The sequence below is a fragment of the Tasmannia lanceolata genome, unplaced genomic scaffold, assembly GCF_043159265.1.
Source record: "Tasmannia lanceolata isolate RefF3 unplaced genomic scaffold, GAP_Taslan_0.1 ptg000048l, whole genome shotgun sequence".
In the NCBI taxonomy this organism is placed as follows: domain Eukaryota; kingdom Viridiplantae; phylum Streptophyta; class Magnoliopsida; order Canellales; family Winteraceae; genus Tasmannia; species Tasmannia lanceolata.
In genome coordinates, this window is record NW_027518725.1 from 3,667,306 (window position 1) to 3,691,820 (window position 24,515).

The following is a 24,515-nucleotide window of genomic DNA, read 5'->3' on the forward strand; positions in this document are numbered from 1 at the left end:
CTCTTCGAACCTTTTTTTTAATTCAAAACAGAAGGCATAAAGAGGATTCTTAGGGAAGAACCAAGAAGTGTCACACTATTAGATAGTACAACTTGGGAACTACATGATAGATGAGTTTTCTACCTATTCCATTCCCGGTCTTACTTTTGCTCGTATTCTATGTGCAGGGATCACGGCAATACTTCGATTTTCAATACCAGATTTGAAAGACATTGACAAGTGAAGCGTTATTTGAAGCAATGGTCATTTGAAGCACTTTCAAGTTGAAGAAATCAACTCAACTGAAGTGTGGTGTGAACTTATTCGAACTTGTGTCTTGAATTGTGTCAAACAGAAAGTTGTATGAACTGAAATGAATGTGTAATAGTTGTAACGAAATGAAATGCACTACAAGTTTGTAATGTTGAACATGTTGCAGCTGCTGGGCGTTCACTTGTTCTGGAGCAAACTTTGTAATGAAATGAATTGAACTACTTGTATTTTTGCTTGATTGTTGCAGCTGCATGCTGTTTCAATGGATGTTGTGATCCAAGACACCCTGTGATCCCATGAATGTTTACCTTATGTTTTTATACTGGGTAGCTAACATCACATAATAGTGTAGGGACAAGTTCACTCAGGTGGGGAAGGAATTTCTTCTTGACAGTTTTATTTTCTTGCATTATGGGTTTTCTACTAATAATGTGGCTATAGGATACTGAATTGCTCCAATTGCAGTACACCGGTCAGCATAGTATAGGAAAGTGGTGAAATATGGACAGTAGACCTCGCCTTAAATGAACATGAAATCAAAACAGGTCACGTTCGTTAATCCTTACTAGCAGTGTGCTTCTCTGTTTCTTTTCATTTCGAAAAATGGAAAAAATAAAATAAAAACCGAAATCTTAAAATGTTCTTTGATGCCCAGTACCATTTAGCCTGATTCTGAAATTTCCTAAAAGTATGTGGATTCTCAGCTTCTCTGAGATTAGCAAGTCATATCCCGAGAAAAAAATTTGGACAGAAGGTGATGTGAACATTCTCAACCTCTCTGATATCAAGAAACAAGTGTAATATTTGGTTGGAAAAGACTATCAGGAATTCCATTAATTGTAATAAAATGTGTATCTGAGAAAACCATCTCCACTAACTTTTTCTAAGATGAATACAGATAACCTCTTTTGGTAATATTCTAAGTTGTACAAAGGCAGAGTTAAATCTCCCCATGTCTATTAGATCCTCTTATACTAGTGGAAGATAAACAAGTTCTCAATTTTCTGGCAAGTGAGATCCTGCAATGGTGCCTTATAGAATACTTGTTTTGATAGTGAAAACCCCCTCAAGCAATATATGTCCTCTTGGATCAGTACACGTTCGGAGTAAACATTGCCATTGAGCGAACTTCTGATGGGATTCAGAGAAGGAATATATTTCCTCTTGGATCAGTAAACCATTTTTTAAGATGAACCCACTAAATGTGAAATGAAAGAACAATAATAAAATAACCAACCCACACAAAAAAAGATACAAAGATGGAGAAACAAAAGTCTTCTTAACTCCTTGAAAAGTCTTCTACAGCTGGTGGCAAGATACAACAAAAACTAAAACAAAATATCTAGAACTGCTCACTTAATGGTGGCAAGATACAAGAAAGAAGCCATAACAAATACCATGAACTTAACAAAAATGACTAAGATATATAATCCTAATAAGATGCTTCTCAATGTAATGCTGATGATCCGGCCGTCCTCTTGGCACATAGTATTCGCCTCGGTCTTCATATCCCACTTCTATAGGCATTTCTTCAACCCATTTGAATATCCACATCCATCTTTACCCTATAATATAAACCATTTACATATTCATTAAATACTACGTATATAATAAGAAATAAACTTAATCGAGGTGTATAAATGACACTTACATGCTAATTTGAGCATTTATAAAATGGTCTTCTTGGATTTTTCGTTGTCTTTGATATGTACACGTCCATGATACCGTGTCCTCTGGGACAAAATGCACGCCCTACCTTATGACTGCTACCAGTAGAGGAAGCCATATAAATTCCTAATAAGAAGACAAATAAATCATGAGCAAGCAAAGCCAAATGAAAGTTCAAACACTACAAACCATAAAGTTGCAACAATTTTCAATGGATTCAATGAATCTAATTTGAGAAACCATAAACAAACTAGAAAATACACAAAACCAAGTAAGAATGGTTCAATTGAAGTGGAAATCATTTCCATGTATGTATACATCTCATCTTTCACAAATGACCCTTTTGTTGGTTGTTTTCAAAATCATTCCAATGACCCTACCGTGGCCAGATGTAAAATCTATGTTCTAAATGGCAAGCTAGGGTATTTGAGACACATCAACATTTCAAAGTTCGCAATTAGTGCAAGAACTCACATGGATGACATGAATATCAACTCACACTATGACCTTGGAAGTGCTTTCAAACACCACAGTTTTTAGCTTTTCTATAGAACCTGTTCACCTTCAAAGGAAGTGCTTTCAAACACCACAGTTCGCAAGTTTTTAGCTTTTGATGGGACCTTCAAGCACAACAAAGCTTAGATTAGATTTAGACTGCTCTAGCACAATGTCTATTAACTATAAAATTATCACAAGATCTCAAACAGCAGTGAGATGAAGTTTCTATAATTTTAATTTTTTTTGTTTTAAATGGTGATAGATATATTTAAAGAAAAGGCAAATCCCTAGACCAAGGCGGTCAAGAGATGAGTACAACGGAAAAGAGATAATGCAGGAGAAGAAAAGAGCAAATCAAGGAGGAGTAAAATAAGTGCTAAGTTTTTATAAGTGTTGACTTACATAACCAAAAGCGATGGGGCGTAGTAGCCAAAATTGGGTGTCACAAACATTGTCACTGACTTCGCCACACAAATTGACCGAAAGACTTCCATCTTCTAAGTCGAATGCGTAAAAGGCGTTATCCTCGGAGTTAAAGAAGTAGATAACATCACCCTTTAGCCGCATATTCGTCGTGTAATAAACACAACCACTGCCGATACCTAAGAAGAAGATACAATCGGCACCTATGCTTTCCACCTTCACCCACTTCATTTTACAAAAATCCATTTTGAAAATAAAAAAAATTGTGGAATGTCTTGGTGCAGGCATAGTTGTGCTTATAAACAAGAAAGAGCTCTCCACGAGATTCCAATAGATATTTGAAAGTAAAATATCTATCATATGTCAGTTCTTCGATCACGGGCTCTACTTCGAGCTTGGTAACTTGAAGAAGGGGGAAAATTTCAACAACTGCAAGTCTATCTCTAAATGTATGGGCATAAAACTTTCCTTTGAGGCTGACAACATGCTGAATAGCGGGCGCTTTATGGTAATATACCCCCCATTTAGTATCACCTTGCCGAAAAACGAGACAGAGTGAGCAATCTTGATGCATGAAAAAGATGACCCAATTGGGATCGGTTGGGGGCAATGGCAGAAAGCATTTGAAACGACTAGGTTGCCCATTCAAGTCTGGTCGAGGTATCTTGATCTTCTCCATGGACATAGGTTGCAGAAGCAGTAAAAAGTATTTTTTATCCTCAATCACTAACCACCCATGAGAGGAAACCCACACTTTATTCCAAGGGCGTATATTTCTCACATCACATTTCCCTCTGGATATGCTCAAGAATAGTTGGCTTTCTTTCAAAGGAAAGACAAGCCAAGGAGCTCTTTCGGGAGATGGGAAGCAGCCTTCAAATTTCACCAATTCCATATTTTCCTTCTCGCAAAAAAAAAAAAACAGAGACAAGAATAAACAATCAATTTGGCAATAACAACAGAAAGCAATACCAAACCCTAGATAAGCATAGAAATCCACACTCTCAAAAAAAAAAATTGTAAAACCAACTATCACCGGGAAAAAAAAAGAAGTAAATAACAAAACCAACTATCACAGACAAAATACCATATAAAACCCAAAATATTTGGGTTAGGATCTACTAATAATAAATAACAAAACCATCTCTGTTACATCTTTTCTTTGAAAAAGTGGAAGGAAACAAAAGGCCAAATGCAACGGTACACGATAATATTCTATTGTTTCCACAAAGTTTGAACTCAAGACTTCTCAAAAAACACCTGCAATAAACTTAACAACAAAACTAATCACATTAGTTTAATATCAGTTCAACTTTTCCACTAGGAAAATCAATCTCTCGAGTTGTAAATCCAGATGCTATCAACATATCTCTTGGACTTGTGGAAATTTATTGCAGCGGACTCTGACTTCATAAAGTAGGACAAGCAGCTATCAGTAAAATCACAGTGAGACATGGGAAAATATATCCTGTTCTCCATCCCTCTTTTCGTTGCAGCTACAGAAAGGGATCTTCCTTGACTGACAAATAGTGTTTGATTGCTCAAGTCTTTTGCTTCCACCAACCGCTTCTCACAACGGTCTAACTGAAAAACACGAACTGAACCTTTGATATGATCTGTGAACACTAATACCGGCTCTCCATTGGACTCTACCATATAGTACTCAGCTGTAAACGCAATAGACCTCTCGAAGTTGACCTCTTTCGGCTTGTCAAGAACTGTCCAAGTAGACTTGCAAGGATAAAAAACCCCCAACCTCCCGTCCAGAGCCAAACAATAGAAAAGCCCATCAAGATAAACAGGATTGTTATGACCAACCTGGAAATGCAGAAGGCTTTTGTATTCCTTTTGAGTCCATGTTTTGCCATTGTGACGATAGATGTAGATATAGACCTAATAACCATTTGCGCAAATGTAGAAAACAATGAAGTCTGGCAACATAGGCTGAGATGAGAATGAAAAACCATAAGGCTTAAAATGTGTAGAGTGATTCTTAGATGGCCAAAAAAAAGGGAGAGAAACCTTTTCGTTCGTAAAGGGATTAAACAAGAAAAAGGAAAAATTGGGGAGGGGTGATCGAGATAGGAGCAACCAGCCGTCCTTGGAGAAATGGAATACAGTATCCTTTAGGTGGGAGATGGCAAAGTCATAAATCTTGTTATATGAGGGGTCAAAGAACTTCCACAGACCGCCTCCTTTGTGGGTGAACAAGAGCAGTGGTCTCCTAGGTAAATGTACAAGAGGGTTGATCAATCTCCAACTCATGAAGGCCAAACTGAAATGGATGTGATCTCTACTTAGAAATAAACGTGATCTGGTCAACTCTACAATGTCATTTGGAAGCTCTAACCAATTTCTCTCTTTCACATCCATCTTGTCAAACTCGCTTCTGAAGATGGTGATGGTGGTGGAGGGTCCTTGCTTAGTCTCCTTACTCTTTGCATTTTCTTCCTTTGTGCTTTCTAGCTCACTGTCGCTTGATGGGACCTTCAAGCACAACAAAGCTTAGATTAGATTTAGACTGCTCTAACACAATGTCTATTAACTATAAAATTATCACAAGATCTCAAACAGCAGTGAGATGAAGTTTTCTATAATTTTAATTTTTTTTGTTTTAAATGGTGATAGATATATTTAAGGAAAAGGCAAATCCCTAGACCAAGGCGGTCAAGAGATGAGTACAACGGAAAAGAGATAATGCAGGAGAAGAAAAGAGCAAATCAAGGAGGAAGAAAATAAGTGCTAAGTTTTTGTAAGTGTTGACTTACATAACCAAAAGAGATGTGGGGTAGTAGCCAAAATTGGGTGTCACAAACATTGTCACCGACTTCGCCACACAAATTGACCGATAGACTTCCATCTTCTAAGTCGAATGCGTAAAAGGCGTTATCCTCGGAGTTCAAGAAGTAGATAACGTCGCCCTTTAGCCGCGTATTCGTCGTGTAATAAACACAACCACTGCCAATACCTAAGAAGAAGATACAATCGGCACCTATGCTTTCCACCTTCACCCACTTCATTTTACAAAAATCAATTTTGAAAATAAAAAAACAGTGGAATGTCTTGGTGTAGACATAGTTGCGCTTATAAACAAGAAAGAACTCTCCACGAGATTCCAATAGATATTTACAAGTAAAATATGTATCATATTTCAGTTCTTCGATCACGGGCTCTACTCGAGCATGGTAACTTGAAGATGGGGGGAAATTTCAACAACTGAAAGTCTATCTCTAAGTGTATGGGCATAAAACTTTCCTTTGAGGCAGACAACATGCTGAATAACGGGCGCTTTATAGCGATCTGCCCCCCATTTAGTATCACCCTGCCGAAAAAAGAAACAGAGTGAGCAATCTTGATACATAAAAAAGATGACCCAATTGGGATCGGTTGGGGGCAATGGCAGAAAGCATTTGTAACGACTATCTTGCATATTAAATTCTGGTCGAGGTATCTTGATCATCTCCATGGACATAGGGGGAGAGAGAGAGAGGTGTCCATGGGGGAGAGAGAGAGAGAGAGAGAGAGGGAGAGAGAGAGGGAGAGGGAGAGGGAGAGAGAAAAACGTACAGTGAGGGGCATTCTCGTCCAAAAAACTTTACATTGGCGCTTTATAGCGATCTGCCCCCCATTTAGTATCACCCTGCCGAAAAAAGAAACAGAGTGAGCAATCTTGATACATAAAAAAGATGACCCAATTGGGATCGGTTGGGGGCAATGGCAGAAAGCATTTGTAACGACTATCTTGCATATTAAATTCTGGTCGAGGTATCTTGATCATCTCCATGGACATAGGGGGAGAGAGAGAGAGGTGTCCATGGGGGAGAGAGAGAGAGGGAGAGGGAGAGTGAAAAACGTACAGTGAGGGGCATTCTCGTCCAAAAAAGTTTACATTGGTCATTTTCAAGTCTCCCCCTTTGACAGGTCATTGTCATATCCAAGCCCTTTTTTTTGGTCATTTTCTCAAAAAAAAAAATTCTAAAATTTCTTACTTTTTACCCACTAAAAAGATAATTGGAACCGACCCTATTCAAATTTTATTTAGAGGGATTTACAATTTAGAATAATATCAGTCCAAATGAGCAACAATCATTTTTTTCCCCTCTAAATAGCTGGGGAAGAAATCTCCACATTTTTTTCCATCAGAAATGTTTTTCTTGCAATCCAAACAGGGCCTAGTAACCTTCGATAATTGATAATATCCCTCTAAATTAACCATAATCATATCATGTCCCACTAAATCATGGGAAGATAAAAGTCGCCCAAGTAAAAAAAAAATCTATGAGAGAGATTTTCTGGCAATCCAAATGGGGAGGAAAACTATTTCCCCCTCGAGGTGTAATACAGTCTCCACCCCTCCCAAAAGAGGAGTCATCCCGTCTGATTCGGAAATGATCTAGGTCAGTTGGTAGTCCTCTTCCTGATTTCCAGAGACCCTCGAAGAATGTGAATGGCGCAGATGAACATCTGAAAGATCTAGCCCAAGGGTCTGTCTCTTCCCAAATGTCAGGTTACCAAAAAAGCTCAAAGTAAAGGACATGAAAAAAATAAGATAGAACAAGTTTGAAGACCCATTAGGATGTATGTGGGGTTATTGGGGCAATATGGGCTCAGTAATGATCAGTTGGGACAGTCGTTTTAGAGCCAAATTGACTATCAAAGACCCAGAAACGATTGCCTTATACATCAATTCTCTGTCACGTGGACGCTAAATTGACGATCATAGACCTATAAATAACCAAACAAAGCCTCTGTATTAGCTCACTTTCTAGATCACCAGCTGGAGGAGGAAAGCCACATAAGGAGCAAGTTCAAATGGTCCTTTCAAATTTAAACCACCAGTATTCCCAATACTTAGTTGGCCCATTTCCATAATTTCTTTGATTCCTCAGTCCAAGAAGGAACCCGGGTGGAATTTAAACTGGGGCAAACTGCAATGATAATTTCAAAGGAAAGAAGCAGTACAACCAAGAAAGAAAAGGTGGGGAACAATGTGTAAGATGTTGCCATTCACTTGTAGTGGTTGTTAGCCTTGTCTATTCAACCTCAATTGCACCAACAACAACAACATCAAAACCGTGTGCCGCAAGGTGTTCACCCAATTGGAAGTGTCTTTGAGCTCCATTTTAAGGCAAATTGCAGCTCATCCTGTCGCAACCAAAAGCACCGACAGATCCCCTCCCTACAGGATATAATCCCAATAGAATATGTGCATAGCACTAAGCCCGACATATTTGATGGACAAGTGCAGTACACTTGAGCATGTCATGCAGAACCAGTGTTTCAAAATGCGGTTGCGACTCAAAAACCGGACAAAGTAAATATTCGACTCAGCAAGACACGGTCATTGTTCAGTTGACGTGGGCATAACTTGAGTCCAATGTAGGGTGCAATGATTGACTTTGTAGGGTAAAATGTGGCCAAGGTAAAAGGGGGTTGACTCAGGGGATTCCATGAAGATGCATGGGAGTTTTGAAACTGTGTAGAACTTGTTGGAGGAAGAGAGAATGGTCCAATGTAGCAACAAATCACTTCCTCCTACTCATGCAGTACCGCTACCAGCCAATGTCAAAGTCATGGTCTCAGAAGTATCAACATCAAATCCCACAAAGTGCATTACTAGTCAAGAAGAGAGAATATGGTCCCTTGTAAACATGGTGGTGTTTCAGATGTCAGCACAAGTAAAACCATATGAACTGATCCTTGAATCAGTGAATCCAGGGTACCAACTATTTATACTGCCCAGCATATGAATTTTGCAGTTCTTATAGCCAGAGCTAAAAGTCATGGACAATCTGGACAATCCTTACCATCAGATTTGAGGAGTTCTGCAAGTTGTGAACGGTACAAGAGAGTCGACCATCTTAATGAGATTCAAACATTAAGGTGCTTAACTATAATACATTAGCAAACAAACTAAAAATGTTCAATATTTAGTGAAGACGATGCCTTGAAACAAATCTCAGTTTGAACTCCATATCCAATTGAAAAAAAATGAGCATGATAATCTAACAAGAACAACCAAACAAAGCTGAAGATACAGAAGATACTATTATTCTAATAAAGGTGGTAATAGAACATTGATCAAATTTATAACATTAGCAGGTTCGAAATATAAGTACAGTATTGTTACAAGAAACTTTTTAGTGAATAATATACAGTTACAATTAAATCACTTATGAACCTTACATGTACAAGATTATACATGGTTGTCATATTCAGTTAGGAACCTGGATGTTGGAACTCACCATGAGATAGATAGTCACTATTTCTTCTAAAATATTTCTCAAAGCATTGCTCTTCCCTGCAGTATTTATATACAACTTTATAAACTTCAATTAATAATTTTGGAAATCAACTTGCAAAGTAGTCAAACCCTTCAGGAATTGGCCCGACAAGTTCCTAATATAGCAACAATAAGCAGTACTCAGTATTCAATATGAAACAGAACAAGAGAGAATAACTTTGTTAAGAGCGATAAAAGTATCAATAATAGAATGCAAATCTTTATCATGTATCCAAATCCTTATTCTAATGTAAAACATTGGATTTAGTTAGGGCCTCTTTGGCTACCAGTGAGAATTATTTGTCTATAATCTTATATGCAAATTGTATTGAAGTTATATATATATATATATATATATATATAGAGAGAGAGAGAGAGAGAGAGAGAGAGAAAACGGTTCCTACACACATGTGTAGATAAGTTATCTACACAGTAGCTTAAAATACAGTGGGGGCCCAAATTGTTTGGGTGATCCAAACCATTCATTTTTAAGGCCCTCACATAGATAGGGTGTCCACAAAAAATCAGATCTATAGGATCATCCTAACCATTCGAACTGTGGAGGCAAAAGATGGACTAATTTGTGAAGGTTTAAAGACATCCATTTTACATCCACAAATCGTAGGGTTGGTATGATCCTAGGGATTTGATTTTTTGTAGACACCCTATCTATGTGAGGGCCTTTAAAAAGGATGGCTTGGATCACCCAAACAATGTCGTCCCCCACTGTATTTTAAGCTAGTGTGTAGAGAACTCTCTACACATATTTGTAGGAACCGTTTTCTCATATATATATATATATATATATATATATATATATATATATATATATATGTGTGTGTGTGTGTGTGTGTGTGTGTGTGTGGTCATATGATATGTAAAGGGAGATCTTTCAATTGAATAATACAGTTTCAGTTTGCTTCTTTTCTTTGTGGAATCAAGGATTGCTTATTTTCTTTATGGATTCGAAGAGTTTTATTGAAGAAGATGGTGCTTTTCTTCTACCGGGATTGAAGACGGTGATCGTCGCCTTTTCCACACACTTCCGCCTATGCCAAAAGATCACAAACCAAACTGAACCAGCGAAAGACTAAGGATTGAGAAATTGGGTGGCATTGTCTATGACGCTCGTGGGAACTAGTAAGGGAGGCCGCTCAAGCAAAACTTTCTATGGGGTGAATAACTTAGTTACTTTTTAGGAATTGGTTATTGGTGATACTGGGGCAAAGTCACGATTGGATGGACAGTCTGGTTCTGGCTTTTACCGGTATTTCGTTTAGGGAGCTGTTCTGAGATGGGGCCAAAGCAGTACATGGAGGATGGACACATGTGGTGAAACCATGGATTCCCCATCTCCAAGGGTTTTCTATGGGGTGAATAACTTAGTTATTACTACTGCAACTTGTGTGATTTCATCATACTGTTGAGAGCCTGGCATTTTTGGGCTGTTTGGTTTTACTTTTTCATTTTTTTGTCATTGGTAATTATCTATGTTCTAGTGAATATGTTGCTATATCATGTACTTTCAGTTTCTTTTTCTTTACTTGTCAACTGAGATCATGGGTGCCTCCCATTTTCCATCATTGATGGAATTCGTAGAGCAAATGAAATGGTGAAGCGTTGTGGTGGATTGATATTGGCTTGGGGGTTATATTCAATATATTTATTACCAAAATATGGTTAGATATCTAACACATTATATGAAGGTAGACTCGTGGCTATGCAATGCCTAAGATTAATAGTTTAACTTGGCTGGTATTTGACGAACATGGTGGTTCAGATGCGAAGGGCTCAAAGAACGGAAATGGTGGTTGAATTTATCCGTGGAGGAAGGGGGGGTGGGGGTGGGGGTGGGGGGTTGAATTTAACATTGCCGTAGTGTTTTTACTACAACATGTAAAACACTTACTGTTTATAGTTTAGGCTGCTCTAAATTATGTCCCCTACATGTGATTTCGCCGGTCTGTAATCAGTGTTGAAGCTGAAATCCGCAAAACATTTTCAACACACATCAAAAGAGATGTTTCATATTATTTTATGGTTAGACAAAATTAAGTCATACTTTATACTCAGGTGCCGGCAATGTTTCATGAATAATGGGCATGACTTTGAATGGAGATAGACATGGATACTGTACTAGAGTTGTATGTAGCTACATGCTACTTGTATATGTACTCAACGTCTAGCTTCCCGTATGCTATTCAGAATGAAATGGCTGGGGGTTCTGGGGTTGTGGTCATCCTGCTTCATTGTGTGATTTTCTTGTTTAGGGAAGGCACTCCTTTCAAGTTCCAGTGTTCTTATACCATGCTATCTGGTGATTTATTATATGCCAATTTTAGTGTTTGATTGCTCTGGAAAAGAGTTTATATGGAAGATTCTTGTAAACCTTTTTCAGTGCAACGATAACCACCAGTAGCTGTCCCTTGTCCTTGGTAGGGATATAATCTTTTCTATATATGTGGAGTAGGCTTTCTTCATGTCTCACTAATGATGAGCACCAGTACTCAAATTTTTTAGAAGTTGGTGTCTTTTGGTTAGGACAGAGAGAGCATTCTGGTTTGGTGGCAGGAAATTGTTTCTCTTCAGAAGAAAAAAAAGAGAAGAAAAAAAGAACTGGGATTGCAGGAGTGCCTTGGAAGTTTCTATAAATTAATACAAAAACTAAAATATGCATTTATATATACAAAAAAAACTAAAATATGCATTTATACAAACAAAAAACTAAAATATGCAATTATATTTGGTAAAATACAGAAATAAACTAATTTATTGATTTTATCTAGCAACAGAGAAACGTTTGTATTGGAAAATACAGAAACTATTCTGGAGTTACCATGGGAGCGCAATTTTGGGAGAAGGTTCCTGCTTCCAAGAGTCTCATTTTCCTTGCCTAGTTTCTTCTTGGTGATCATTCTGGTGTGTGCGATGGAAGTTATGTGTTTTTCTGCTAGATTTGTAAAACTACTGCTAAGCATTATACTCTTTAGCAACTATATTGATAGGTCGGTTTGGACTTATTGTTTAGTGCCTACATCTCTACTTGAATTGGAGGATTCACTAGGCTGGCTTACTTTTTTGGTGGTGGGTTTTATGTTCTTAGACATGTAGAAGATCACATGGTTTTCTTGACTCTTGACTGTGGAATCATTAGGAGTGTTGCCTCCATAAGATGTTTCTGTGGTCTTCTTGAGTGCATTTTAGTAGTTGGCATTAATGGATCTACTTGTAATGGTGCATGTGCTTCATGTTTTGATCTCTCTGTTGGCAGGAATAGAATACTCATTGGTATGGCTCTTTGGTCTCTTTTACCCAATCTGGGTTTTATGTGGTCACATTCATCTCAAAACTATTCAGGGTAGCTGTACATTTTGGCTGTTGATCTAGTAGGGATAGACGGATAGTCATTCAAAGGACAGGCGTCACCGTGCTTCATTAGGATCACCATATCCCTTTCTACTTCTGATTCAGCATTATGTCTATCGTCCGTTCTACGTTTCTGTTCTTTGAGCCCTTCGCAGTGACAAGTCGTGGTCCTAGACAGGCTGGTGGTCTTGACATTTTCTAGGATTAGTTTATAATTGAGGATTCTCAGTTCCCTTCGTGTGTGCAAAAGGCCATTAAGAGTGCATTTGTGAAAGCCGATCATGCATTTGCTGATGCCCGTTCTCCGGACAATTCCTCTGGCACCACAGAACTGACTGCCCTTATTTTTGGAAGGTAAGAGGCAGAATTTCTTTACAAAATCCACGCATCTATTGTTATTTTCTGACACACCTGAGTTGGAATTCATGGTTCTTCTTAAAGTCAATCTCACTATCATAATTGTTTTTTGTTTGTTATGTTTATTTTGGGTCGATTAAGTTTTCATTACTATATGTTGCATTTCTTTTTCAAGGCCATGGATGCATTGATATTCCCCATTGTTTTTGGCAGAATGGATTGCTAAAACCAAAATTGACTCTTTTACTACTATTTTTAGCAACATTGTGCTTTAAGGCAACAGGGTCTTTCTGGTTATGTTTGAAAACTTAGCATTTACTTGGAAACAGATTAGTAATAGTCCTAGCTTGTCCAAACCAAAGCATAAAGATGAAAGCATTGGATGACCAGTTGTTTGTGATAAAGGCAGAAATAATCTTGTCTGCTTATTACCCACGATCTTCTTTGTCATGATTTTTGGGTAATTCCTCCTGATTTTCAGATTGCAGGTCATAGGTGCACAAAGGAAGATGCGCCTTGAGTTGCAATCATGGGTTTGACATACAATTGCACCCTGATATCAATTCAGGGATACTGCCAGTTTATGTCTTTCTATCTTCCACTAGCTATGATTCACTTGCTGCTTATGTTAATTTCTGATTTGTGATCTAATGCTTCCAAATTTGTTTATCTTATCCATGGACTAGAGTTATATGTTTCTAACACATTTTTATAATGCAGAACCATGCTTGTAGCCAATGCTGGTGATTGTCGAGCAGTTTTGGGGAAATGGGGTAGAGCAGTTGAACACTTGAACTATCCAAAGATGATGTAGGACACGCTTGCTATTTTATTTTTCTTTTGTTTATATTTTATTTGTAAAAAAAAAAAGATTAAGATTTAGAGATAAGGTAAGAGTCCTGGAGATAGAGAAAGAGTTTATCCTAATCTTAGAGAAAACCCTATAAATATGTGGTCATATGATATGTAAAGGGAAATCTTTCGATCGAATAATCCAGTTTCAGTTTGCTTCTTTTCCTTGTGGAATCAAGGATTGCTTTTTTTCTTTGTGGATTGAAAGAGTTTTATTGAAGAAGACGGTGCTCTTCTTCTACCAGGATTGAAGACAGTGATCGTCGCCTTTTCCACACGCTTCCACCTATGCCAAAAGATCACAAACCAAACTGTAATAGCGAAAGACTAAGAATCGAGAAATTGGGTGGCATTGTCTGTGATACTCATGGGAACTAGTAAGGGAGGCGCTCAAGCAAAACTTTTGTGATAATTTGACTGTCATTGTTGTTTGTTTCTCTTGGGACCCACCTCCCCAAATAGTGATAGCTCGATCCCGAGTGCGGAGAAGTATATCGGCGGAGGGGCTGAATTTTCTTCAGAGGGTTTTGAACAATAATGTATGAGATGGGAAGGCCTGGTCTAGAGGGGGTTGGATTTTGGGGAGGATATGACTCTCTATAAAATGGTTTTGGGTGGGGGGAGGTTTCATGAGCTTTGCTGCCCTTGGCCTTGGCTGACCTATACCCTTGTTCAGGCATAAATCTGTACAATATATAATTTTTTAGACTTCAAATTTACCATGTTCATCTGATATTAAATTAACTGTATTAAAGGGGAGTTATCCATTGTTTCTTTTGTAGTTCTCCTGGGTTTCTCCCTGCCCTATTTGGATTGTAGGAAGAACATTTCTCGAAGTATTTTTTTTCCCCACAATGTGAGAGGAAACGATTTCCTTGTGGCTTATTTAGTGGGAGTATCATAATATTGAAGGTCCTCTAGATAAAATGGTTCAAAATTACCTATTTTTCATGTATAATGAGAGAGTGAAAAGGTAGGAAATTCTAGAAAAGTTTTTTGTTTTCCAAACTTTTCCCAAAAATTCCTGCAATGCAAACAGGTTGGAACAAAAAAGCTTCTCTAGAGAGGCTTTCAATCGTCCTCTCTTGGTATTCAACCCCTATGCTTTCCCGGTTCTCATGTCAATTCTAAACATATTATAGCAAGTTAACAAAGTAAATCACAGACCGGGCATCAACAAGTACAAATGTCAATTCTAAGCAATTGACAATAAACACTTTTACCGGTTCTCATGTCAACCAGCATTTCCAGTGAATCTAAGAAACATTGTAATTAATATTTAATGCCGTAACAAATCCAAATCCAATAAGCTTATTATAAGGTCAACATGACATGTTTGCGATTCGATAGAAACTAGTGGGGACTTATGCTGTTTAAAACATATGACCTACATTTACAAAGAACAAAAACTAATTTCTTCAGTGTTCGGGTGCCGATACACCCTTTTTTTAATGTTCAGAGGGCTTCTAAAATACTGTAAAAAAAAAAGGAAATAAAAATGCAGCATCTCAGTCACGCGTTCATATCCTAGCATAAAAAAATGGTAACAAAGTCATCACCTAACTTCATAAAAATAAGTCCAATTTTTTTTTAAAAATGGATATTTACCATATGCATAGATGCCTCTCAAAAGGTTCTCTTGTAAACCGATTGAATCAAAACAATCATAGACCTCATTAGATTCCGTAAAAAAAATCCTTTCCTTCAGATGCAAGCCTACTTTCACAAGACACCCATACCTCAAAAAATACAAGCTCAAATAGTTTAAACCAGGGAAGGAATAAAAGGTGCACAAGAAAACAAGCTGATAATGAAAAAAGACATCTTACAATTCATTCATCTTGCCATCATACTGACGAGCACCAAACTGTGAACCTTCAAGAGTGGATTCCCAACCTAGACAACTGAAAGGAAAACGGAAAACCTAGGATCAACCCAGACTATCACATTTAATAAGAAAAGTGGAAAGCACATGAACTCAAATACAATCTTTCTCGATGCAGAGCAATCGTCCCCTCGTATTGGAACACCTAGATGAGTAATATTTGGTACACTCTCTTTAAGTGAGAAGATGTACGAAAAAAATACTTATCTTTAGTAAGGTGGTATGCTCTGTCACCATGAATTGCCTTTCTTGCAATTCATATCTTCACCTGCCAGGAGGTTCAAGAATCATAAAAATTAGAATGAATCAGTTGAACGCACAAAGCCGCAACAAGATAAAAAAATTGATAGTACTTGACTTTTGAACATTTTGGAGCATTTGGAAGGAACTAATTGTCTTTTCGTTTTGAGGATATTTGCCAGAGAGAGAGAGAGACTCATTTCATTCATAAACTCGAATGCCTATAACAAATATTTCATTCATCAACTATAGTCAAAAGGGAAATGATAAATGCGCCCCTTTTCAATACATGGGACACCCAGGTGCAGTGAACGGCGGCAATCAGGTCCCTTCAATCCTTAGCATGTGATGTACTAATGAAAAGGGGCGCATTTATCATTTCACAAAAGTAAATATGTTCTATTACAACAACCATGACCCTCACAATGCATACACCATCAATGGAAAAGCAAACTACGACCAAAAGAAAAAGTCCAATACAGCGCAGCAACATACTCTATGCATCAAAATTGAAACTGAAATAAAATAACTCAAAAAAGTCAGCTCAAGTACGTGAAGAGTATTTAACATGCAAACAAAATAAATAAATAAAATGAATTAGTAAACATGTCAATGACATCATCATCATGCCCCAATATATATATATTGGGCATGATGATGATGTATATATAAATGAGAAAAGGGTTCCTACAACTTGTGTAGATAATTTTACACTAACTTAAAATACAGTGGGGGCCCACATTGTTTGGGTGATCCAAACTTTTCATTTGATTGGCCCTCACATACATAGGGTGTGCCCAAAAAATCAGCTCCATATCCCAACCCTAGGATTTGTGGAGGTAAAATGGACGGGTATAAAACCTTCACAAATCTGTCCATTTTTTTTTTATGATAAAAAAAGATGAGTCTTAGGAAATTAAATCTAGATAAACATAATTACTCACGTCATAAATAAGTATTCCTCAAAACAGACACAAAGAACAAAAAAGCACCACATGATACACTTGAAGTTCAAGCAACATGGAAGACTGGAGACGGAAAAGGAAAGGGAACGAACATTGATAAAAATTAAAAGGAGAAATCCCAACTTCGAGTATTGACTCCCAACCCTCTTGTAAGTCGTAACTATTTAGGCCATGTTTCTCTCTCCAAAACAAAAACTCCCACCGCACATTAAACCGGCAACCCCGCCTCTTACCTTCCCTTTTATCACTCTACTAACCAGAACCCAGCACTCTTCTCTAAAAATCTTCAAGCCAAGAAGAAGACCAGCCAGATAGGTGAGAATAATAAGGTAAGTATTTGAAATTTCTCATCTTTACATATAAAAACACGATAATTTTCTCCAAATCTTGCATTTTTGAAGGATTTTTTTCTCAAAAGAGAACAAACAAAATAAGAGATAGATCAAAATGTATTGTGTAGGCTTTAAAAGATTATTTCAAAGATATAGAACTTTGAAATCAAGAACCACAAAACTAAATGAAGAAAAAAGTTACTAAAAATCAGCAATATTTTGTCAATTAAAATTCAATATGAAAAAAATAATAAACTTAGCAATTTTCCTTTGCAATTTTGTGCGTGTTTAAGTATTACGATATAAAGGGAAAGAGGGAAAGATCCCCAAATTCAACAATGAAAAAAAAAAAAAAACCGATGTTTGTATTCTGTATTCCACTAATACTTTTAACAAAAAGAAGTGAGAAAAGAGAAGTTCAAAACTAAAAAATAATAAAATAAGGAAACAATAGAAAACATTCGATATTAAAAAGAAGAAATTATATATTGTTGGGTAGTTTCTAAGAATTATGCATAAGTCTTGTGTGCTCCAAAATAAACATTTCAGCTATACAGGTTCTATTATAAGTTGTGTATCATGCTTGCATTGCACACAATTTCATTCTTGTTGTTTGTTGGGCTTGGCAGAATTTTTTTGATTTGTTTTCTTGCATCGTGTCTTTGCACTAGTACCTCTTAAAGAAGTAGTTGGAAGAGCACAGTTTTTCATCAAATCAAAATTTTCACTCTAAAGTATGGACAAAAGCTATCTCTTAGAATAAAGTAAACAAATACCTAACTACCTCTAGGCAATTTCCAACTCAAGAAGAGATTGCGCGCTTGTTCACCAGTAATTTTGCCGTTTCTGTCTGTGTCTACCCCCACAAACACCTTGGTATACTTCTGATTTCTGAATGGAAGATGGAGTGATCCTTGGCCATGGAATCTGAGACTGGCTAGAAGCAGTACTAACAGCTCCAATTGAAATACCAAGTCCAGTTAATCTTTAAGTACCGGGAATTGCATCAAGTTGATTTGGTTTAACCGTGATGAATACCGTTGAAGCTCATCAGTACCAGTTGACATTGTCAACTGGCTCCTTAGTAGTTACCGGGGCAGTGGCGGATGAGTTAGATATGTTATTTGCAGAAAATATTGATGTAGAAACATATTGCTTTGCTTGAGGAGTTGCAGAGAAGACATCACCTCCAAAAAAATTGAGTCAGAAGAAAACCATTTCCAGAAACCGCCAACGACTTAGAATCCTTAGTTGCGGGTACATTGATACTAAACTGTAAAAGTGACATTATACACACTTAGTCGTCAATTTATAATTTGAGCCGACAAAATACCATATAACACCACCCCAAATATTTGGGTTAGGGTCTACTAATAACAAATAACAAAACCATCTCCGGTACATCTTTTCTTTGAAAAGTGGAAGGAAACAAAAGGCCAAATGCAAAGGTACACGATAATATTCTATTGTTTCCACACAATTTGAACTCAAGACTTCTCAAAAAACACCCGCAATAAACTTAACAAAAAAACTAATCACATTAGTTTAATACCAGTTCAACTTTCCACTAGGAAAATCAATCTCTCAGGTTGTAAATCCAGATGCTATCAACATATCTCCTGGACTTGTGGAAATTTAATGCAGCGGACTCTGACTTCATAAAGTAGGACAAGCAGCTGTCAGTAAAATTACAGTGATACATGGGAAAATATATCCTGTTCTCCATCCCTCTTTTTGTTGCAGCTACAGAAAGGGATCTTCCTTGACTGACAAATAGTGTTTGATTGCTCAAGTCTTTTGCTTCCCTCAACCGCTTCTCACAACGGTTTAACTGAAAAACACGTACTGAACATTTGATATGATCTGTGAACACTAATAGCAGCTCTCCATTGGACTCTACCATATAGTTCCCAGCTGTAAACGCCCTAGACCTCTCAAAGTTGACCCCTTTCGGCTTGTCAAGAACTGTCCAAGTGGACTTGCTAGGATCAAAAACCCCCAACCTCCCGTCCAGAGCCAAACAATAGAAAAGCCCATCAAGATAAACAGGATAGTTATGACCAACCTGGAAATGCGGATGGCTTATGTATACCTTTTGAGTCCATGTTTTGTCATTGTGACGATAGATGTAGATATAGACACAATTACCATTTGCGCAAATGTAGAAAACAATGAAGTCTGGCAACATGGGCTGTGATGAGAATGAAAGACCATAAGGAGGCTTAAAATGTGTAAAATTTATTTTAGATGGCCAAAAAAAAGGGAGAGAAACCTTTTCGTTCGTAAAGGGATTAAACAAGAAAAAGGAAAAATTGGGGAGAGGTGATCGTCGAGATAGGAGCAACCAGCCATCCTTGGAGAAATGGAATACAGTATCCTTTAGGTGGGAGATGGCAAAGTCATAAATCTTGTTATATGCGGGGTCAAAGAACTTGCACAAACCGTCTCCTTTGTGGGTGAACAAGAGCAGTGGTCTCCTAGGTAAATGTACAAGAGGTTTGATCAATCTCCAACTCTTGAAGACGAAACTGAAATGGATGTGATCTCTACTTAGAAACAAACGTGATCTGGTCAACTCTATAATGTTATCTGGAAGCTCTAACCAATTTCTCTCTTCCACATCCATCTTGTCAAACTCGCTTCTGGTGATGGTGATGGTGGTGGAGGGTCTTTGCTTAATCTCCTTACTCTTTGCATTTCCTTCCTTTGTGCTTTCTAGCTCACTGTTGCTTGATGGGACCTTCAAGCACAACAAAGCTTATATTAGATTAGACTGCTCTAGCGCAATGTCTATTAACTATAAAATTATCACAAGATCTCAAACAGTAGTGAGATGAAATTTCTATAATTTTAATTTTTTTGTTTTAAATGTTGATAGATATATTTAAAGAAAAGGCAAATCCCTAGACCAAGGCGGTCAAGAGATGAGTACAACGGAAAAGAGATACTGCAGGAGAAGAAAAGAGCAAATCAAGGAGGAAGAAAATAAGTGCTAAGTTTTCATAAGTGTTGATTTACGTAACCAGAAGAGATGGGGGGTAGTAGCCAAAATTGGGTGTCCCAAACATTGTCTCCGACTTGGTCACACAGATTGATCGAGAGATTAAGGCCTCCTGCCGACCTTAACCATGTCAACAACTTAAGCATTCTCATACTAATTAGATCCCATTAGGAAAATTGATTTCTTTGAGAAAATCTGCTGGGCAAATCAACCCGATCGTGCAGAAATTAAACGGAAAAGTAAAATAACACAAGCAAGCCACAAGATGAACACCGATATTTTACGTGGTTCGGCCAAGCCTACTCCACAGGCGAGAAACACGATCTTCTACTATGGGAAAAACAAAATACAAGGATTACAATGGATTAATCACAATCCCACAAACCCGCAACCCTTTCCTTGCTTCTCAAACCCAAGATCATACAAAAGATAAACCCGAGAAAATCTGGAAAAAAAAACCCAAGAGGAACCCCAGAAGAAACCCAAGAAAAATCATTTTCTTCCTTCTTCTTATCTCTCTTTTTCTCTCTCTCCCTTAGGGTAGCCGTCATACTCCAAGTCTCTCACTCGTTCTCTCTTTCCGTTCTTCCCCTTGCCCACACGAGAAAAACTCTCGTCTCTATCTAAAAACTTAAGAAAAATAAACACTTTCTATTTTGCCTTATTGCCTTCGTTGCAAGCAATTCTCGTGGGTGGTAAATAAGGCAACTTTCCTCAATAATCTTCACCTTGGATTATTTCCCAGCCACCTGAAGATTTTCCGTTGATGTCTCTACCGGTCCGCTATTACCGCAAACCACAATTTGCCTTCTGAAGTATTAGTTACACACCCTCGAATCACCTTGGTTCTGACTCCACCTGATTCGATCAACATGGCCAATGCACATGTGTAGCTGCTAACCCGTTGACTCACTCGGTCAACCTTGGAGAGGGATCTCAATCCATCCTCCCCAATGCAGGTATTGTCACCTTTTCACCATCGTCTGCAACTTGGAAACCTGTCTCTGCACCAACTGTGAAAGAAACCCTACGCGTGCATGCACTACCACTCTGTTTCTAACTAACCATCGAGATCTTGGGAACTTAAGTTAGCGTGCCCCGCCAGACGATATAATCCGCTACGCTTCTCTCCTTTCATTAGAACCATACAACTGAGTGTGATTTTCATGGCTCCACCTGCAGCTGAAATCCTGCAACTCCTGGAGTCCAACCGGCCAAGAGACACTACATTCCTTCACATCTTTGGGACATACGCCACACCACCCAAAGTATGAACCACTCCATCAAACATTTTGAACTTCACCGTCCCAACTCCCGTGACGTGACAAGTAGACCCGTCACCCAAGGACACTACACCTGCCCTTGTCTCCTGGAACGTATCAAAATATTCCCTCATGGAGAATACATGAACATAGCACCCTAAATCTGAAATCCACAATCTCTCCACCCGGCCTCGGCGATCGCTCCACCTGAGCTCTGATACCACTTGTTGAGAAAATCCGCCGGGCAAATCAATCTGATCGTGCAGAAATTAAACGAAAAAGTAAAATAACACAAGCAAGCCACATGATGAACACCGATATTTTACATGGTTCGGCCAAGCCTACTCCACGGACGAGAAACACGATCTTCTACTATGAGAAAAACAGAATACAAGGATCACAGTGGATATTAATCACAAACCCACAAACCCGCAACCCTTTCTTTTCTTCTCAAACCCAAGATTGTACACAAGAGAAACCCGAGAAAACCAGAAAGAAAACCTAAAAGGAACCCAAGAAAAACCCTTTTCTTCCTTCTTATCTCTCTTTTTTTCTCTCCCCTTAGGGTAGCCATCACACCCCAAGCATCTCACTCGTTCTCTCTTGCCGTCCAAACCATTCAACTAGCGGAGCTCAATTACGAAAAACTATGCCCTGCATCCCAATTAGATGATCCTAACCCTTACATGAAATGAAAATGTTCTTTTTGAAGGTGCCAATTGATTATTATTTTTTGTACCCATGCATTTGTTGGGCACTAATAGGAAGGTTAGGATGAATGGCTCAACTTTGATGGGGTGTAGTTCTTATTATTTTGGAAAGGGTTTTGTTAACGAGTGTCCCAGGGCACTCGCTAAGGTGCATTGAAAATGTAAATCTACAATAAATTTACATAGGGATTAAGAGTTTTGTTTTTTTTAATCGGTAAGGTGGGGTTAGGCGGACCCTTACCAATATATTGATTAAAGAAAGAAGTTAGGATAAATTTACATAAGGATTAAGAGTTTTACATGGCTTTTGAGTTTTTTTCTCAAAAAATGTTTAGATTTACATTTCCATTGCACCTGGGGCACTCGTTAACAAAACCCCTAATTGGCTTCTGAGAGCTTTTGGGAATTGTAATAACATTTGACAGCTCGTTAAACAATAAACCACAAGGTGGGTTAATGCGATTATCAAAACATAGTAATGTGAGTAGTTCCCTTCTTATGTTTGCTTGTCTATTGACATAGGGTATGGGTATTCCTGTTTTTATTTTTTATTATTATTTTTTTGAATAAGACAAAGAGACACGTTTCATCCTCTCGATTTGTACCTTGTATTTTGCAAAAAGTAAGTACTATTCCACCAACCCAATGAAGTTAGCACTCTGACATGTATGGTTCCTGCAAGTAGTGGACCCATCTTTTGCAGGTCAGAGTTTTAGGAGTCTCTATTAGTAAGTTCTTAGCCATTTTTGTTCTCAAATTAATTAACTAACAAAATGTTCTCGTCTGAATATGAATGAAAGCAGCCATGATCGTGTCCCTTTTAACTTGGCCACATTCCGCATTGCGCTGCATCCGCATTCCACGTTTTGCCCTACACAGTCAATAAAAACTCCTTTGACTCTTCCGAATTATGACCGGTCAATCGAGAGTGCTCAACCGAGTACTTGACCACGTCGTGCTAAGCCTACTAAGATTTTCTTCGGCCACATTACACGCCGCATTTGCGCAGCATCTGCGATTTTAAACACCGGTCAAAACACAATTTCTTAATCACGTACTAGATTTGAATGGGATCCGCCAGACAAAAAAAAATCCTGTAAGGAATCAATTTATTGCGGCTCAAATGCATTACTCCTGCCAGGCCGGCTAGGGCTACTAGCAGTCCTATTGGTATAAATCCGAACTGCATCGAATCAGTGCACTTAATTTATATACAGGCCATGTTTGACAACCATGAAAAATTACTCCATGGAATAATTGCTGGCCCTAGTGTGTGATGATAAGCGTGAAGAATGAGGGAGAGGGAGAGATTTCAGCCAGTGGGAGTGGAGAGAGTGTGAAGAAATATTCGTTTCTTAAAATTGGTATTTTGTTTCCCTGAGGGAGCTTTTCATCCTCCCCCCCCCCCCCCCCCCCCAGTTTGCCAAATAAATGAATTTGTGAAGACAAAGGAACCTTGATTATGCATGCATTATTGTGATTTCAGCAATGTTGATTATGTCGTAAGCAGGCTAAAACTGAGGATTCTGTAACGGCTGATTTTGGAGGCAATTCGAGTTGGGCTAATGACGACCCATCGGTTTTTGTGATGAGGATAGCCTGAACAATGCAAGGAGATTTCCAAATAACAAATGGTTTTGGTCCTAAAAGGCCCCCCACAAGAGAACTTGAACTGATTTAATTCAATAAAAATCTTTCATCACGATGGTGATTGGAACCTAACATTCCCCTGTTAAGTAGAAGAACCCTAGAGATGGATACACTTGTGACAAAATCATTTTCATTAGGTTAATATGCATTTGGGTGTACACACAAATTGCAATTTGGGCCTCTTATGTTGCAATCAGCTTAAATTGCTGTCTAAAAAATTACACTTTGGGTAGAAATTGCAATTTGTCCAAAAAATCAATATGCCATGGGTCCGCTTTGGGCAGAGCAAAACCATAATTTTGCTCCACCAATGAATTGTATAGTTTCTCGTTAATAAATCTCTCCTCACAATCTCAGGATCACTGGAACAGCTTCATTGTCGAAGAAGATTTCAAGTTCATAGATAACGCATTTGTATGGGCACAGTAAGTTAAAAATTAAAATTTCAAAAACTAAGATCATAATGGAGGAAATTTAGGAGATAACAACACAGCTAAAGATGGGGATTATCTAATACCAGTTTGGGTTGCATTAGGCAGAAAATATGGTGAGAAGGTTATAATTGATCTGCACGCAGCTCCAGGTTCTCAGAACGGATTCGAACATTGCGGTTCCAGAGATGGATTTCAGGATTGGGGACACACTGATGAAAACATCCAACAAACAGTTGCTGTTATTGACTTCCTTGCTTCCATGTTTCCCCAAAAATGACACTACTCTTTCCTCTGAATTTTCCAAAGAATTTCAACATTTATACTCGAGTCTCTTTAT

General features: G+C 38.1%; 2 protein-coding genes across 28 annotated transcripts; both read right to left on the bottom strand.

The window, feature by feature from the left end:
* Nucleotides 1-1,512: 1,512 nt before the first annotated feature.
* On the bottom strand, nt 1,513-24,515 carry LOC143864114 (eukaryotic initiation factor 4A-13-like). 27 transcript variants are annotated; one of them, XM_077374913.1, is made up of 11 exons: nt 24,262-24,515; nt 18,309-18,394; nt 17,906-18,194; nt 15,529-15,852; nt 9,087-9,240; nt 6,409-6,481; nt 5,610-6,163; nt 2,821-3,742; nt 2,395-2,540; nt 1,904-2,046; nt 1,513-1,817 (listed from the first exon to the last, which is right to left on the bottom strand). In XM_077374913.1, exons 7-8 carry the CDS (start codon nt 5,859-5,861, stop codon nt 3,074-3,076), a joined length of 921 nt encoding a protein of 306 aa, XP_077231028.1. In that variant the 5' UTR covers nt 5,862-6,163; nt 6,409-6,481; nt 9,087-9,240; nt 15,529-15,852; nt 17,906-18,194; nt 18,309-18,394; nt 24,262-24,515; the 3' UTR covers nt 1,513-1,817; nt 1,904-2,046; nt 2,395-2,540; nt 2,821-3,073. The 27 variants fall into 27 exon arrangements, 17 of the variants coding, with proteins under 17 accessions (XP_077231028.1, XP_077231030.1, XP_077231026.1 ...); XM_077374915.1 differs by lacking the exons at nt 17,906-18,194; nt 18,309-18,394 and adding an exon at nt 15,308-15,438 and having other exon boundaries at nt 9,087-9,142; nt 9,215-9,240; nt 24,262-24,513; XM_077374911.1 differs by having other exon boundaries at nt 17,906-18,394.
* LOC143864371 (F-box/kelch-repeat protein At1g57790-like) lies at nt 18,569-20,382 on the bottom strand. Its single transcript, XM_077375299.1, has 2 exons — nt 20,140-20,382; nt 18,569-19,861 (listed from the first exon to the last, which is right to left on the bottom strand). The coding sequence occupies exons 1-2, from the start codon at nt 20,272-20,274 to the stop codon at nt 18,698-18,700; spliced, it is 1,299 nt and encodes a 432-aa protein (XP_077231414.1). The 5' UTR covers nt 20,275-20,382; the 3' UTR covers nt 18,569-18,697.